Source organism: Arabidopsis thaliana, chromosome 3, assembly GCF_000001735.4.
Source record: "Arabidopsis thaliana chromosome 3, partial sequence".
NCBI lineage: Eukaryota > Viridiplantae > Streptophyta > Magnoliopsida > Brassicales > Brassicaceae > Arabidopsis > Arabidopsis thaliana.
Window position 1 is genome coordinate 6108840 of NC_003074.8, and position 17453 is coordinate 6126292.

Sequence of the window (17453 nt, forward strand, 5' to 3'; positions counted from 1 at the left end):
TGGCAATCCAATGGCATGACAGCTTTTTGTATAAGTGGATATATCAAGTCACATGTTACACGATTACATGGCTGGATCCAAATGTAGACATGGGAAGACCTCATACGACGTCATGTTGGTATGTTTTGGATTATTTCTTGTTTGAACTTGTTCGCCAAAAGTCCAAGATAAAGTTGTGGGCAAATTTGTTGATGACAACTAAATAAATCTAAAATTGTTGAGAGGTTATGTCTTAAATGGTATTTAAAATTATTAAAGATTAAGTAGGTTGCGAGCTCTCTTATCTTTACTGAGGTAGACCGATTGCTGCCGCTGCTAACTCAAAACGCAAAACGCTACCTCACCACTCTCATGTCCTTGTGATTATAGAAATATGGGAAAAGTACCAATACCGCGCTGGTGGCTGCGTTTGCGTCCCCATGATGTTTCAATATCCGTTGTCACCTCTTGTTTCTTTTCCCTACCTTGCCTTGTCGCCGAAGGCATGCTTTTAACCGCCTTCGTGATCTAAGATTAATTTTATGTGTTTTTCTCAAATTTTAGGGTTTTAAAACATAGTTACACGCTTAACCTAGTCATCTGTGCCGTCTAGACTTAATTATACGCTCTTAGTGCCTACTCTTTCGTCATCATGTATGAAACTACCAAGGAGATAGATCCACAGTGAAACAACAAAACCAATTTTAAGTCTTTTAGAAATGTTCTACACTGGATCCTCACAACAAAACCTATTTTAAGTCTTCTAAGTTAGTGTTGCCTTGCATCCGAAAGGCGACCGAGGCGTGCGCCTTAGGCACAAGGCGAGATCAGGCACTCTTTGTGCCTAGGGTCGCCTTTCGCCTTTTAAAACACAGGTTGTCACTGTAGATGGAGCTTACTAAATTGATTTTGTGATTAACAGAAACGAACGACTTACATTTACAGAGTATACAAACAAACGCCGGTAATGGCAGAGTACTCATTACACTGACTGAACACCAAAAGAATCGAGAAAAAACATCCAGGAAATGGATGTTACTTGTGATGCGGAATTTGTTGTGGCTCATCTTTCCAGCCTTTGGATAAAAGATCATAGTTGATAGACGCCAACTGAGAGAGGTTCTGCAAAACCAAAAAGGATAGAAACTCAGAATGCTAAGCATTGTGCTCTTAATACTCAACCACTCACAATGATACAAGCTCACTTAAAATCAGTTGGCACAACAAAAACAGGCAAGTTTTCGAGTTGTCTGGAGGCAGAGCCCACAAGTTCAAAACATTATCAATCAGTCCCTACAGTTCCTACATGTGAATCTGACATCTACCTACAGCCTAATACACCTCTACATGCTTCCAACTCTTCCAAGCTAACATAACTTATGCTAAATTATATCTGTTGCCACAGAACTTTAGATAGATTTCAATCCAAAATGAAATGTTATTTATCGGAATATCAACAACTATATAAACTACCAACCAATTGCATTACTTGGACAACATTTGATCTTAACAGATCAGTCATGAGTTATTACCTTAAACGAGAAATTACTGAAAGAGTAATCTACAGGTATGCCAGACTCAAACTCTGCATGACCTTCGCATTCTTCAGCCTGTGTAGCAACATTGATCCAGTTCAAGGAAATTGCATATCCAACGAACACTAATGATAAGAGTTTTCCGACTAATTCTAAAGGAGGTGAAATCCAAAGAGTGGATTAATAGATGTTACCTCCCCTTCTTCATGATGATTGCTCGAGCAACCACTGCTGTTAGTCATGCTATCAGCATCACTATAATCTGGAACCTCACCGCTTGGGAAAAATTGCTCATCTGATGTGTTCCACGAGTAGCGACTTCTGAAGTAACTTGTGTCAATTGCACTCTCTGAAGCCGGAACAAATGCAGCCTAAAGAAAACTAGTGTTAAGCTTTAAGAAGGCACAAGTAGCAAAGCTTACGTTTTTAAAAGAATAAGCTAAATAAATGCACCTTTTGCCTTGCTAGTGTGTCCCAGTTGATGTCTTTAAAGAAGATGTGCTGCTTGACCTGAGTCATGAAACTAATGTCATTAACAGTTTACAACTCGTTGGAACTATTAATCACATAAAAAGACATCCATTTCACCTCAGCTGCCCCTCTAGCTCCAAGTCTCTGATGTGGATCTTCTGTTAAAAATCTAGAAAAAGAAGACGACATGATATAACAGACAATAACCTGTCTTTTTGACTATAGAGTTACGACTCAATATTGTATCTGAACGGTAACGTAGAGTATTTCTTACCGGTCTATTATATCATGGGCTTCAGCACTCATTTCTTCTGGAACATGAGGCCATGGTATCTTACGGTTGAGAATATTATCAAATATTTGCTAGAACAAACCAAAGAAAATGCACATCAAATGTTGGAACTGAAACTAGACGCACTGAACTCTTTATAGCAACATATGTACTGATTTCAAATAAAAGTTTACAGAAGTTGGGAAGCCAATACCAAAAAGAAAAAAAAAACATGACATTTGAAGACCAGCCCAAGTATGAATTTTAGTTCAGAAACAAAGCAATGATTAGTCCTGACCTGAGGATGTTCCGCATTGAAGGGTGGAATTCCCACAATGAGTTCAAACAGAATGATGCCAACAGACCACCAATCCGCAGTTGCACCTGAATGATAATGCAAGTATAAATTATATTTTGCAGTCTTGGCATGTGATAAACGAAAAGAGAATTATCAGAAACTATTGCCAGACAAGAAAAGCCTAGAGCAAGAATATATTATGAAAGTCAGTGGTCCAGAGTACTTAGCATATAACCCTTCTACTTACACCAAATTAGTAGAGTAGAAATGAATTTTTAGTAGCTTATTTTTCTACTCAAATTACCAATCCCAGCAGAGTACCAATGAGTCTACTACACAAACAATCTTGAATAAAGACAAGTAGCCACCAAGATTAAACATTGGTACGCACCATGTCCTGTCCCTAAAAGAATTTCTGGCGCTAAGTAGTCAGGAGTACCCACAGCAGACCGTTTCTTGCGCCTTTCAAGTTGTTCCTCAGATGCCGCTAATCGTGATTCCTCCTCATCAAGCAGAGACGTCCCACTTACAGCAGGACCAGCCAGATCATCTGTGCTGTTGATGAGACCAACTTTAGAGAGCCCGAAATCTGTTAACTGCTCAGATAAAGAAAGAAACCATAGGTCTTTAAAAGTCTATCATACGTGGAAAGGCTACATCTCGCAAGCCTCATATGTCAACACAGAATAATTCTTACAATGGAAAAATATACCTTTATATGACCATCATGCGCAATCAACAAATTATCCGGCTTCAAATCACGGTGAACAACACCCTCAGAATGCAAATATTCCAAAGCAAGGACCTGGCATAGATACTCATCATGAAATCACTTTCTAGAGCTCTGTGCACTGAACTATTAATAAAATAAACATGCGGAACTTACAACTTCAGCAATATATACACGGACAATATCTTCTTCTAAGCAACCTAAATTTCTCAACAACGAATACAGATCCCCTCCATTCAGATACTCCATCACCAAATACAGGTTGTCACGACACGTGAAAGAATAGAAGAAACGAACCTGGTCAAAACAAAGTCACGTTAAAAAAGTAAATCTCTTCTGAGAATATGCTTAAAAGGCTAGACCTGCTCACCACAAAAGGATTGCGAACGTTGATCAATATATCACGTTCAGCAAGTATACTTTCAACAGCATTCTTACGAATCATATCTGCCTTTTTCAGAACCTGTGGAGCAAGGCCAACGTTAAACACAATATTTAGAGAAAACGCTAACTAAAGTTTTTGCATACCACGTTAGCCACTTAGCCTAACTACAAAAAGAAGAATATTTTGTAAGAAGCAAACGAACAGAAAAGAGAACAAAAGCACCATTTACCTTGATTGCGAATAGATCTCCTGTTGTCCTCTTTTTCGCTAAAAAAACTCGCCCAAAAGCTCCCCGACTTATTGGTTTTATGATCTCAAAATCATCAATGGATGTGCGATCTCGCGGATGTACTGGGCTGGTCCTCAAGCTCCGAACAACATCATCTTCTAAGGGAGCATCTTCATCAATTACAGTGCTTAGTAGATCAACTTTTTCATCATCCATAAGCTCACACATATGCACATATTTCTCACTACATAATTAGGAATTTTTACTTAAAACACATTCTGATGTGAACAATATATAATTCCAGTTACAAAAGAATATTTCTGGAAAACCATAAAACATATCACAGAAAATATATATATGCAAGCAAAAGTAGCATCAAGGAACTCACCGGATCAACTTTTCTATGCGAGTCCCAAATGTTTCTACTGTAAGTGCATCAAACTTTCTGCGGTCTATGACAACCCTTAGATCTTCAAGACAAGACAGTAGGAATGGAATGGATTGATCATCACCCGGAATGGCATCTGCTGCACATTTTGCAATGTCAGCAAGTTCACTCATCTGCGTTATCAGTTTTCAAGGTTTTCTTCGTCAGAAGGTATTTAACAACAAGAGACAAGAAAACTTATGAACATGGAGCACAACCATCACAAACCTGTGGAATATCATCTTGATCGTGGAATGTACCCTTGCCTCCTAATATCTGTTCAATTGGATCAGGCCTAGGGGTCGGAATCGGGGATCTAGGAGTCATGCTACTGGCAGATGAAGTTGTCATACCTTGATCAGACTTGGGACCAAAACGGGTTCTACATGACATTAGCGGTAAACCTCTCAGATCATCCATAAAAATTGAATTATCAGCCTCCGGAAAACAGTCAAGCATGTCTTCTGATCCTTTTCGCGACCAATCACTCAACCTTGGAGAGAGAACATCAGATTCTTCAGTCAGATGTGAATTGGATACTTTCATACCATCTGGGCTCTCTGCGGCTGCTAGGCTATCCTTATGCCTGAAGGTCTCTGCTATCTTGTCAAGTGTACCAGCAACTGCCATCAGTCGCTCATCAACACTCAGTCCTTTCTGGTCATATTTATCAGCCAATGTACAAACCCTAGAGTGATCTTCCACATGAGTTGTCGGAACTTCCTCCTCACAGATACGGCACATTATTGAACTTTCCTCCGAAATAAGGGGTTGTTCCCCCCAGTAACCCCAAGAAATATTGTGCCGATGCTTGGAGGAGTGTTCATGAGAATCTTTTGCTGGAGGAAAGTTGAGAATAGCAACAGCGGCATCATCCCTACCTTGTCGACTCCCAACTATATTTGGAGGTTCAACTTTGCTATCATTCTGCTCTTCTGACGCTGGCGCTTCTTTCACAGTTTTCAGTGCTGGAGATGGAAGTTTTTTCCAGGAAGACATTCTATCAATGTTTGCAGGAGATTCAGATTCCTTTATAGCATAATTTTCAGGAGGAGCAAGAGGGGGAACTGAGCGTACAACAGCGTCTTCCTTCCAGTCCAAACCATGCTGCTCCTGACTATAAGCTTTCTTGGTAGATGGTACCTTTGCAGCACTGTAACTCCTTCCCGCTCCACTCGGCGGTATTTTCTCTATAGAATGCAAGACTCTTGACTGACGTAGTTGTACAACTTGTTCCTCCTCCCCCCAGCTTTCCTTATGAAACTGAAGTAATCTAGTACATCTGGTAAGGATAAAAAGCATCCGAGTATGAAGCTGCTTGAGGACGCCCGGGGGAAGCTCTTGACGTCTATCATCTAAGTCCTGAACAATGCCTTCACACTGAAGCCAGAAATCTCCAGGAGTAGTCATAGCACAACTTCGAGCCAAAATTAGCAAGTCTTCAAATGTTTCCTCCCACTCAGGATGGCTTTCTGCATTTTTCTCAAGAACTCCCACCAGGTCCGCTGCAAATACTGCAAGGTCAGAGTTTACTTCTTCCTTTGCTTTCTCAAATTTTGCCCGAATCAGATTCAATACTTCCTGGAAAAGACAGACGATTAGATTCTGCATACAAAAAAGATCACAAGGGGATAATAGAGATAGGAGACTTTAGAATACCTCCACATTGTTCGACCTACGAGGCTTCCATAATGGAAAGGGACGTACACCTTTTGAGTTCAACTCATGAGAAAAGCTTTTGATGTCACCAGGAAACCTCTTTCGTGGAGCACTGGTCATACGAAGTAAGGCTTGATAACGAGGCGATTCTGACTCTTTGGGATTTTCCCATTCATATGAATTCTAGAAAGATAAACGTCAAGTCACCAAGACCATTTAAAAGCTAAAGCTAATACAAATATCACAAACTACTTTTTAAAAAGTATGTGATGGAGAATAATTGGGTACCTCTGGGGTGCAAAAGTCTGAATTTCTTAGAGGGCCAGAACGACCGGATGACATCTCAGAGCGACCTGCGAAGTACCAACAGAAGCAAACTTGAGAAATAAGAACGGAAAATCTAACAGGGGGCACAAATGATCTGGATACATTACAGTATAAGATGCGTTTAGGCAGTGATTAAGTTCCACTATTAAAACAGATGCAGATATATTGAAAGTAGCAAGCCTCTGATATCATACAAGCTAACATACTCATAACAAGCAGAACACGGAACAAGTTTATCACAAGTACCAGCACAGCAAGCTGCCAATACGTATTTCTCTCATAATTCCCATTTAGTATCTAAGTAACGGAAAGGGTTGAGACAAAGTCATTGCTTACCCCCATCAACCATTTTAAGATGTTATTAGTATCTAAGGACATACCAGTTCCCGATGAGGATGCTACATTCTGCAATCGAGATCCTGATGGCGGCAAAGTAGGGCTGAGGCTCCTCGGTGGTCCTGTATCAGGAGACAAACTATCACGATCACTCTTATTGTCACTTGGTCGAGTGCGATCCATGTTCTCTTCTAACCCTAGCTTGCTACTCCCAGCTTCTTTCTTTCTATTGCCACTACCAGAGCCAGAAGTAGCTGAACCCGAGCCCAAGTCACCACCATCAGCACCCATCTTCGACAAATTGCTCGTAGCCGGATCATTCCTATAATTGAAAACCCTTTCCTGTGGCAAAGGTCCGGATCTCGTCTTAATCCGGTTCAACCCAAGAGACGAAGCCATGATTGGAGAAACAAAAGCAGGTCCTTCCTTCACTTCCGGCGGAGGTGGTTTCTTCACCTCGGAACTAGGAGACAAGTTCGATTTTCCAATAGAGTGAGCTTGAACTTCAGATGAAAGTTGTTTACCCTTAGATGAACCATCCTTCTTCTTCAAACCATCTTTAATCTGCGTCTGCTTGCAACCAACTCCAACAAATCCAGGAATAGGGATCGGAGGTTCATCCTTGGAAGCGGATTTAGACTTCTTCTTATCTGATCGTATCGGAGAGTTGGAGCCAACAGATCTGGGACTATTAGAGCTATCGGGACTAGAAGATCCAGATTTCTTCGAAGAGAAGAAGAGTTTGTTCTTGAATACCATTTTTTCGATTCCGCTGATTCAAAACCTAATCGCTTACACACTTACACACCAAATCCAACCATAAATCCAGTTGTCAATTTCCAACACTCGGACTTCACGAGAGAACAAATAGCTTTCTCTCTCACTCGCTGAGACTCTCTGGAAGATCTTCAGAGTTTTCGAGGTTAAGGATTTTGAGGAAGCGACGAGGAAGACGAAAGCGTAACTGTTAGTGGGAAAGCCTAGATTCAGTGCCTTTGTCATTTAATTTACTTGAAATGGAAAACAGTCAATTCTTTGTTAAGACTAAATTTTGACTTTTTTGACTTAAACTAAAATTAATTTTATTCAATCATTTCTTAACAAAACAACTCAATTTTTTCATATAAATCCACAAATAACAACACATTATTAATCAATATCTCTATTCCATTACTTAACAAAAATGTTATTTTCGTAATTTTAGATAACAAAGAAAACGATCTTTTGTTTTCTCGCAAAATAAATAAATGAAAATATTGTTTAAGTGCTGATGATCTACAACTACAAGATGTGATCTAGCTTATGTGAATCCGAAAAGTTTCCACTAACACAGTGCATGCATCCAACTTTATGCGGTCCATGGCAAAACAACAAATCCTCATTGGCTCATTGCGATACAAACTTATTATGACTATTAGATTTGGGCCATTCCTTATTACATTTTGGGCCCATATTAGTCGGACTTTTATATTAGTAATGGACATGTCAAGGGAGAAGAGTCAGGCAAAACGATCATACAAGTCACAAGAGATAAAGATGGTTCAAGATGAGTTCGATCTACTTCTCTTTATTTTCAGATCAACAGTTTTGTAACTATTTTTTATTTATTTTTCAGTAATTTTGCTAGCTAAATATTAAATGATGTGTTCACGTTACGTCTATATCTCAATTAATAACATTACTTTCTGCTTTTCAATTATCGAATAGATTGAATCCAAATTTTTTTATGACGAAATAAATTACTATAATGGTATGCATCATGAGTGTACTATTGTATTCTTGCATGTGATTTTTGATCAACATGGTGTTTTTGTCATTACTATCAAAAGACTTCCATCGCTGCGATATTGGATTGTCAGAACTCGGAAAAAAACAAATTATGTCGTAGCTCAATTCCACGAAAAAGTCTAAAACAATAATTAGCAGCTCTATATAGATAATCGAAGGCAAAGGTAATTGTTTATAATTTTGCAAAAGCACGACATATAGGATAACGTGCACTCTTCAAAAGCTATTTAGCAATGCAATCACGGTGGAATTTGTGCATGTAATCTCTTAGCCTAACATAACCAAAACCTATGGTGACATCTTCTAGACAGATTGGGGAAACTTCTTCTTCGTCTTTCCCTAAACTCCCCTTGTTCTTCTCCACCATGCACAGCCCTCTCTAACTTCCATGAAATTCCAAGACGTGGAGATACATTTTGGCCCCTGAATCTTCTCAGCTTTATACGTACACCTCCATCGTAAATTATTGCGGAGGCGTAAACGGTGAAGGCGCCGTAAACAAGGGTCGAAATTAGGCAAACAAGTCGGCATACGATGTCAAGAGCCCACGAAAGACTAATTGCTTCTGGATGTCCATAATTACTAGCAAATAAGTCTATATCAAAATAAAAACTAAAATGTAAGTATTAACAGGTGAGAAATGACCAGATCATTAAGTAGGGAGGCTCTTCTCTGGATCTGGCTCGACGTCGACGAGAAGCAGGATGAGCCATCAAAGGATCCACTAAAGCACCAAACTCAAAAAAAAGAGAGCCAAATATTGCAACTACTCAAGTCAGTCTAAATATAGTTAAATGCTGCGCTATATATCATGCATATACATATGTCATTTGATTTTCTCTTTGCCATTATTTACTCTCATTCGATTTTAATACAAAATTATTTAAGTTGTTGTTGTAAACAGACGTTGCTGTTGCTGTTGAGTTTGATTTAGAATAGTTAAGTTTGGTTTTGGTTGGAGAAAAGTTTTCGTTGTTAAGCCAACTCGTGATCATTTAATCTGTTCTTTTTTTGGTAGGGGGTGATCATTGAATCTTTTGTTTTGAGTTTTGTATGTCTATATAGAGTCTAATACCATTAAAACAAAAAAAATGTCGTGGTAACCAGAATTAAATGATGTAAAAACAGAAAACAAGAATTAAATGTCGGATGTAAAAACAGAATTAAATTTCGGATGTTTTATGTGGATCATAGCGTGAGAGATGCGTTTATGGCATCTTTTGATATAATCTTCGCTTTGTAGGTCCACTTTTGATCTGATCTGATCTATTATCTATATGGAATGTTGTGTATATAATAAACTGCAGTGTAGTATTTTCTTAATAATGTGATATTAATATCTAAATTCTAGGCTGGAGAAAATGACGTGTGCTGCATATCCCCCAGACTCGAAATAACGATGTTATCGTGGGAGATGATCGTCAATTTTTTTTTTGTTTAGAGATCGTCAAGTTGTTGTGATCATTGACTCCTTTCCATTTTTTCTATAGATTTGAATTTTAAATATTCATTTTCATAAAAAAATGAAAACTTTATTATTATATTTGTGAGATAATTAGATATGTTTTAAAACATTAGTAAATTTAGTATAGTATTAGTTTTTACTAAATTAAGAAGAAAGTGACGCACGAAATGGCGTAATTTCCTCCCCCGGACCACATGCATCTTATAAATACACAAAAACGATGTCAACGAGTGATTTTAGTAATATGTACATTAAAGTAATATTTTCTTTTTGGTACCAATAATTACCTTAATTAATACAAGTATAGTTTAAGCAACAAGCAACATTCTTTAATAATTCGCGAAAAATATTAATAAAAGTACAATGACAGAAAAAATAATTAAAAATTGGATTAAAAAAAATAATATTAGAGTGATGACATAATCACATGAGGATTTAGATTTAGCTTAATAATGTTTAGTTGTGGAACTAAATTTCCGCAACAATTATTTTGTTGTATTTAAATCATTTTATGAAAGTCTAATCTTTACAATTACTTTATAGTACCATCCGATTAATCAAAGATTAAAAATATAGTACTAAAATACAAATTAATATATTTTGCCAAAAAAATGCAACGTGCAAATGTTTATCTTGGTCAAGAGAACGTGCACGAAAGTAGTGTAACTAATTTTACTATTTTAGATTGAGCGGTGAGACAAAAAGGGGGTTAGACTCACGCGCTACACTTAGCGCGTCAGCCGACAAAAAAAAGTGTTGTCATTGAATAAAAAAATAAATTAAAACTGCCGCTTCGCATCTCGTGAATCATTCACGTTAAAATAGCGCACGTGCCTCGCCACGCGTCTCACCACAAAAAGAAACGCCACACACTGCACGACGATGCACGTGCCTTTTTAACCGACTATATCCGGTGACGTAACCGGGACAACCTGTAGCTGGTTTTTGCGCCAATAGGATATGAGAAAAAAGAATCTTTTTTTTCTTGTTATAGTTATAAATTAATGGTACGATTCACATGTCGCATGCGATTTGTTAATAAAACTAGAAATTGCGGTGAATTAACTTCATTCCACGTTTTTTCATTTTCTCCCTCAAAAGTCTCTGTTTTTTTTCCTTTTTCCGGCGAAGCTCTATTTAGCTTGATTCCGGCGTTTAACACGCGTTTTAATCGAAACAGACATTTGAGATCGAATTAATTTTGTAGCGGGCTGTGTCTTTATTATAGATGGAGAGAGATTTTCTCGGGTTGGGTTCGAAAAATTCTCCGATCACTGTCAAGGAGGAAACCAGCGAAAGCTCTAGAGATTCAGGTTATTTATTACTCTTCTCAATTTTTCTGATTCTGATTGTTTTTAAATCGTAGATTTGTTTGATTGATTAGGAGTTATTAGGACTACTTGTAGTATGGAATTTGTTTTTGGATAGCTGATTTTATGGCTTGCTCGGGAACTGGAATTGTCAGTTTGTTGCTTGGAGCAGAACATTGTCCTTTGCTTTTCTCGGGAGATGTAGAATTTGGATTTGGAAAAACTAGTGTTCTTTTCCAAAGCCTTGTCTTAAACATGCTTTCGGTCGGAGAAATTAACGAGAACTAATCTCAAGCTTCTAACATAATTAAACTCGGTAAACTTTTTTTTACTAGAGTAAATTTTTTTGTTTTGTTTGAAGAGTCTTATAATTGAGAAATACTTTATTAGTTTATACTAAAAAAAAAACGAATACGTAAAATGTTGGAAAAGAGGGGATGTATAGAGACTGATACAAAAATGATAAAATAGAGACGGTTGGTAGTAGGTAGAAAGATTAAATATACTCAAAAGAGTGAGTTGGATTAGTTTATAAGATGATTAACTTCTTGATTGTGTGAGTTGGATTAGTTTATGAGATTATTAAAATATTGATTGTGTATTTGTGTTGTGTGTTGATTAAGCGGAACTTGCGTTAGAATATTGTTCAAGGTACAATGTGGAAATAATAGTTTTCTCACCACGAGGAATATAATTATTTCAACTTTGTTTTCTTATCAGCCAAAACGTGCCACACCATAAAAGTAGTGCATCAACATGTGGTGTGGTGTGGTGGGGTTAAAGTTTGAATCTCTCTTTAATTTAAACTATTAAAACAAACTTAAATTATTGGAGTTTCGTACAATGACTTTCAATCAAATGTTTTAGAATTAGACACGGTTTTCGAAAGTGGTTTTCCCTCGTTGAATTTGTCAACAGTATCAGATTCTACATTGTTGGTTACTAATCTTTTCCTTGAAGTAGGTGTTGAATTAATCCTCTGTTGTTTATGTAAGGAGATCTCGAGACATTTATGGTTAACAGTTAACACTACATGTTTGACTTTAAACTGATTATCTTTTATTCTTTTTCTTTTGTAGCTCCCAACAGAGGAATGAACTGGTCTTTCTCAAACAAAGTATCAGCTTCTTCTTCTCAGTTTCTATCCTTCAGGCCAACTCAAGAAGATAGACATAGAAAGTCTGGAAATTATCATCTTCCTCACTCTGGTTCCTTCATGCCATCATCAGTAGCTGATGTTTATGATTCAACCCGCAAAGCTCCTTACAGTTCTGTACAGGTATTTGTCATCAAAACCTATGTTAACCAAGACCCTTGTGTTTTTTTTATCCTTCGCAAGATAGCTTTAAAAGTGAGCCCTGTTTTATGAGCATATAGTAATTGGTTTTGAGTCTAGTTTAGCACAAGTTCATGGCAATTAGTTTGTGGATCTAATCTTGGTTTAATACTGATTCATTTTAAGTGTAAGCTAAGCTTCTCATTTTTGATAAGTTAGTTCATACAATGCCTCACACCTACTTTATGGCTTGTTACTCTCAGGGAGTGAGGATGTTCCCTAATTCCAATCAACACGAAGAAACTAACGCAGTTTCCATGTCGATGCCGGGTTTCCAGTCTCATCATTATGCACCAGGAGGAAGAAGCTTCATGAACAATAACAATAACTCACAACCTTTGGTAGGAGTTCCTATCATGGCACCTCCAATTTCAATCCTTCCTCCTCCAGGTTCCATTGTAGGGACTACTGATATTAGGTACCCACTAGTCATCATATCATACAGAAACTCTTTCTACATTTTCATAGTTGACTAAAGACTTATTTTTGTCAGATCTTCTTCCAAGCCAATAGGTTCACCTGCGCAGTTGACGATCTTTTATGCCGGTTCAGTTTGTGTTTACGATGACATATCTCCTGAAAAGGTATCTCAATCATTTTCTTCCATATATGCATCTCTTTTACTCGTAAGGTATGGTACTCATTTGCTTTCTTTCATTTCTCAGGCAAAGGCGATAATGTTGCTAGCTGGGAACGGTTCCTCTATGCCTCAAGTCTTTTCGCCGCCTCAAACTCATCAACAAGTGGTCCATCATACTCGTGCCTCTGTCGATTCTTCAGCTATGCCTCCTAGCTTCATGCCTACAATATCTTATCTTAGCCCTGAAGCTGGAAGTAGCACAAACGGACTCGGAGCCACAAAAGCGACAAGAGGCTTGACGTCAACATATCACAACAACCAAGCTAATGGATCCAATATTAACTGCCCAGTACCAGTTTCTTGTTCTACCAATGTAATGGCTCCAACAGGTAAAAAACAAAGTCAGAGACCTGATACTACATTCGCCATCTAACTTACTAGTATTTTCATGGATGTAACTTCATTCTCGTTCTGTTTCTTATGCAGTGGCATTACCTCTGGCTCGCAAAGCATCCCTGGCTAGGTTTTTAGAGAAACGCAAAGAAAGGTACGCAACACTTCTTTAGAATACACCATTCAATAGTTTCTTGGGCTAACTCTCTTTCTCGCTGTGGGTTTCTCAGGGTCACGAGCGTATCCCCATATTGCTTAGACAAGAAGTCATCGACAGATTGTCGCAGATCAATGTCTGAATGCATTAGTTCTTCTCTCAGCTCTGCAACCTAATTTCATCTACAGTAAGAAGGTTGCTTTAGACCACTCCACATCCATATTTGCATTTCAATGGCGGTCTTTTCAATGTCTCAGTTAATTTTTCCTCACTCGCCACACTGAGTTTCTCCTTAGCTTTATATATACGATAGTGTATACTTTGTTTACATGTTTTTTGGTGGAATGGAACTTATGAGAGCATATCAGATATGTACTTGGGAAAATTAGTAGAAACTGTTTGTTTCTTTTTTTTTAACTCTGTTCTTTTGTATATATCACTGAAGCTCGCATATGTATAATTCATGTAATGGAATTGCATCGCTTCTGTTTCCCTAAGTTATTTCTCTAATCAATTTTCTATTCAAATATGGGGATTTTTTTAATAGGATTTGCTAATTTGTACTCTGGTTAACAATAAGCTTGATACATTACCAGTTACCAACTCGAATTCACAAAAGAAGTCATCATTATATATGGAGAAAATGGAACATCTTTTAGAATTTGCTTTAATTCGTTTTGGCTAATTATTTTTCGGTCTTCGTTTTGGCTGTGAGTTTCTTTGTAACATCCTAATTTCAATATGTGGGCCATTTTGTGTTGTAGCCCATCAAGGCCCAATGTCTTATTGCACAACGAAAAGGGATGTTGCAAAAGATGATAAACCGGATATGAATTCAGTCGCGGTTAAGTTAACGCGAAGACAAAACCGGTTGGACATGTTCGGTTTTCGGCGATGATTATTTCAACGTTTTTCAGTCTAATCAAAACCAATACGAGCAGACACAGCTCCGTACGATCACAAGGATTCACTGATTTCTAAGCTTTTCATAGAAAGAAGAAGAAAAAGGCGGAATTCGATGGTGGATGCGATTCAAGTAGCTGAGCTGAGAAGATTCGTCGAGCAGTTGAAATTGAATCCTTCGATTCTCCACGATCCTAGTCTGGTTTTCTTCAAAGAATATCTCCGAAGGTGATTCATTCTTCTCTGACTTATCTTTCTTTCGGTGAATTTCATTTGTCAGTTGAATTTTTCCATGGAGCTGTGAGTTTCTTTGTAATCGATGCTCGTTCCCGTCTTATCGTGTACAGTTTAGGAGCTCAAGTTCCGAAGATTGAGAAAACTGTAAGTTGTCTTTCTTATGAATTATCGATGTTTAGGTTTCTCTTGTTTGTGCTACTTGGGATTGAGTTCTTAATATCTTTGTGTTGAATTGATGTACAAAACCCTTTTCTAGGCTTCAACACTATCTAAATGTTGATCGAATAGTTAACTATAAATTGCAGGAAAGAGATTATGAAGATAAGGCTGAGACAAAACCCAGTTTCTCTCCTAAACATGATGATGATGATGATGATATTATGGAGTCTGATGTTGAACTCGACAACTCTGATGTAGTTGAACCAGACAATGAGCCTCCTCAGCCGGTAGGTGTTGAAGTTATCATCTTTGGATATTATGTGGTGCTTGTGTCTCTATGCATTTTTTTACCTGATTGGATGATTTTACTTTCTTGTCTTAGATGGGAGACCCTACTGCTGAAGTGACCGATGAAAATAGGGATGATGCTCAGTCAGAGAAGAGCAAAGCTATGGAGGCAATCTCTGATGGTACATAACTACCGTTGAAATTGGTTTTGATTATCTACTTCATAAGATTTCTCCTTAATGCTTGATTGGTATACAGGGAGGTTTGACGAAGCTATAGAGCATCTAACAAAAGCTGTCATGCTAAATCCTACTTCAGCGATTCTCTACGCCACTAGAGGTAACTTTCTTTTACTAGTTCACTCTCCCTTTTCGGCTGAATGTGGGTGATAATACTCAATATTTGTGATTGTTGTCCTGCAGCTAGTGTGTTTTTAAAAGTTAAGAAGCCAAATGCTGCAATTCGTGATGCCAACGTAGCGTTACAGGTGATCATTTCTCTTGACATAAACTTGTTTTGTTTGTGCTGAAAATGGATTTGGTAAAACAAGTTTATGTCTCAATAGTTTTATGGCTTGGGAGAGTGATTTTATATCTCAATGGTTTTCTTCCATAAACAAGCTAAACTAGTTTATTTTGGGGTTTAGTTCAACTCTGATTCAGCTAAGGGGTACAAATCACGAGGTATGGCTAAGGCCATGTTAGGCCAATGGGAAGAGGCTGCAGCTGATCTACATGTCGCATCAAAATTAGATTACGATGAGGAGATAGGGACAATGCTTAAGAAGGTAATTGCGGAAACCTCTTGATATCACTGTATGGTCCTTGAGTTTTACAGTACCAAATATATATGCTGAAAATGTGTACTTCCCAGGTTGAACCCAATGCAAAGAGAATCGAAGAACACCGCAGGAAATACCAACGCCTGAGGAAAGAAAAGGAGCTCCAAAGGGCTGAACGCGAGAGACGGAAACAGCAAGAAGCCCAGGTCAGACCGACTCATACCCATAATTAAATGTTGTGTAGAGTTACATTCTTTTGATTATCTTCTTAGCAGAAATCACATAGGCCTGATTATCTTCTCCCTGTGAGAGTTAAAATATAACCTCTTCTGATATTATCAATATCATATCATATCAAACATCTCACGCTCATTGATTTGCTTCTTGCTCGTGAATCCTATCAATGCAGGAGCGAGAAGCTCAGGCTGCACTCAATGACGGTAAACATTTTATCCATTTCTTTCAACGGTTTTCTACTTCATGATATTTTTGCAAAGAACTAATTATGTGTTGGAACATTTATCTGTGAGTCTTGCCCCAATGAATTGTCTTCACTCAATAAGAAGCAAAGCTCAATATGCTCTTGTTAGCCACTAAATCCAGTTGATAAGGCCACTAACCAGCATGCTTATCCCGCATGCAGTCTCATTTGCATTCACTTACCTGAGAAATTCTGCTAATCCAGACCAGAACCGTAACCTCCCAACAAAAACTAATTTAGGGGATAGTTTAGTGGAAACTCATGGTGTATTGACGCCTCACTAGCTTTCTGTTTCTTGCATGTATCGTAGATCCCAGTTATTCTCACAAAGCTTCATTTACAGCTTTTATAAAACTTAAAATGAAATTTGCATGTCAAAAAGGAAATGATCATCTTTTCTCCCTGATGATACAGGAGAAGTGATTAGCATCCACTCAACAAGCGAGCTAGAAGCAAAGACAAAGGCTGCTAAGAAGGCATCACGTCTGCTCATCCTTTACTTCACAGCCACATGGTGTGGGCCATGCCGATATATGTCTCCTCTGTACTCAAACCTGGCCACACAGCACTCGAGAGTCGTTTTCTTGAAAGTTGATATAGACAAGGCCAATGACGTGGCTGCTTCTTGGAACATTAGCAGCGTCCCGACCTTTTGCTTCATCAGAGATGGCAAAGAGGTGGACAAAGTTGTCGGAGCTGATAAAGGTTCGCTTGAGCAGAAGATTGCACAGCACTCTTCTTCTAAGTAATGTTTTATCTCTTCTCTCATTACACTCCTCTCGCTTGTACTGTATCTTTGCAACACAATGATTGTCCCGTAATTTAAAAGTGTAGCATAACTTTTAAAGTACTTGTAATTGGTTAGATGACAGATCAGATCAGTTGAATAAGAAGAGTTAAGAGAGCAGAGATACTTTAAGTGGTAGTT

General features: G+C 38.0%; 3 protein-coding genes and 1 long non-coding RNA gene across 8 annotated transcripts; 2 read left to right on the forward strand and 2 right to left on the reverse strand.

Moving 5' to 3' along the window:
- Nucleotides 1-569: 569 nt before the first annotated feature.
- AT3G17850 (Protein kinase superfamily protein) lies at nt 570-7690 on the reverse strand. Its single transcript, NM_112666.3, has 17 exons — nt 6692-7690; nt 6273-6337; nt 5985-6167; nt 4554-5906; nt 4287-4459; nt 3899-4142; nt 3655-3747; nt 3441-3581; nt 3267-3359; nt 2946-3150; nt 2555-2640; nt 2260-2348; nt 2103-2154; nt 1968-2024; nt 1709-1885; nt 1512-1589; nt 570-1101 (listed from the first exon to the last, which is right to left on the reverse strand). Exons 1-17 carry the CDS (start codon nt 7404-7406, stop codon nt 1015-1017), a joined length of 3891 nt encoding a protein of 1296 aa, NP_188412.2. The 5' UTR covers nt 7407-7690; the 3' UTR covers nt 570-1014.
- Nucleotides 7691-8736: 1046 nt separating this feature from the next.
- Nucleotides 8737-9143, reverse strand: AT3G03555. Its single transcript, NR_141010.1, has one exon. It is a non-coding gene; the product is annotated as an other RNA (long non-coding RNA).
- Nucleotides 9144-10867: 1724 nt separating this feature from the next.
- Nucleotides 10868-14205, forward strand: JAZ3 (jasmonate-zim-domain protein 3). 4 transcript variants are annotated; one of them, NM_001338310.1, is made up of 7 exons: nt 10868-11526; nt 12290-12489; nt 12750-12964; nt 13040-13130; nt 13212-13515; nt 13613-13673; nt 13750-14205. In NM_001338310.1, the coding sequence occupies exons 2-7, from the start codon at nt 12304-12306 to the stop codon at nt 13850-13852; spliced, it is 960 nt and encodes a 319-aa protein (NP_001327107.1). In that variant the 5' UTR covers nt 10868-11526; nt 12290-12303; the 3' UTR covers nt 13853-14205. The 4 variants fall into 4 exon arrangements, with proteins under 4 accessions (NP_001327107.1, NP_566590.1, NP_001078174.1 ...); NM_112667.4 differs by having other exon boundaries at nt 10868-11213; NM_001084705.3 differs by having other exon boundaries at nt 11190-12200; nt 13750-14173.
- Nucleotides 14206-14501: 296 nt separating this feature from the next.
- On the forward strand, nt 14502-17442 carry TDX (tetraticopeptide domain-containing thioredoxin). 2 transcript variants are annotated; one of them, NM_112669.4, is made up of 10 exons: nt 14502-14807; nt 14927-14960; nt 15122-15262; nt 15358-15445; nt 15522-15602; nt 15686-15750; nt 15910-16050; nt 16137-16250; nt 16454-16484; nt 16940-17442. In NM_112669.4, exons 1-10 carry the CDS (start codon nt 14695-14697, stop codon nt 17272-17274), a joined length of 1143 nt encoding a protein of 380 aa, NP_188415.2. In that variant the 5' UTR covers nt 14502-14694; the 3' UTR covers nt 17275-17442. The 2 variants fall into 2 exon arrangements, with proteins under 2 accessions (NP_188415.2, NP_001078175.1); NM_001084706.1 differs by having other exon boundaries at nt 14570-14807; nt 15143-15262.
- Nucleotides 17443-17453: the final 11 nt, after the last annotated feature.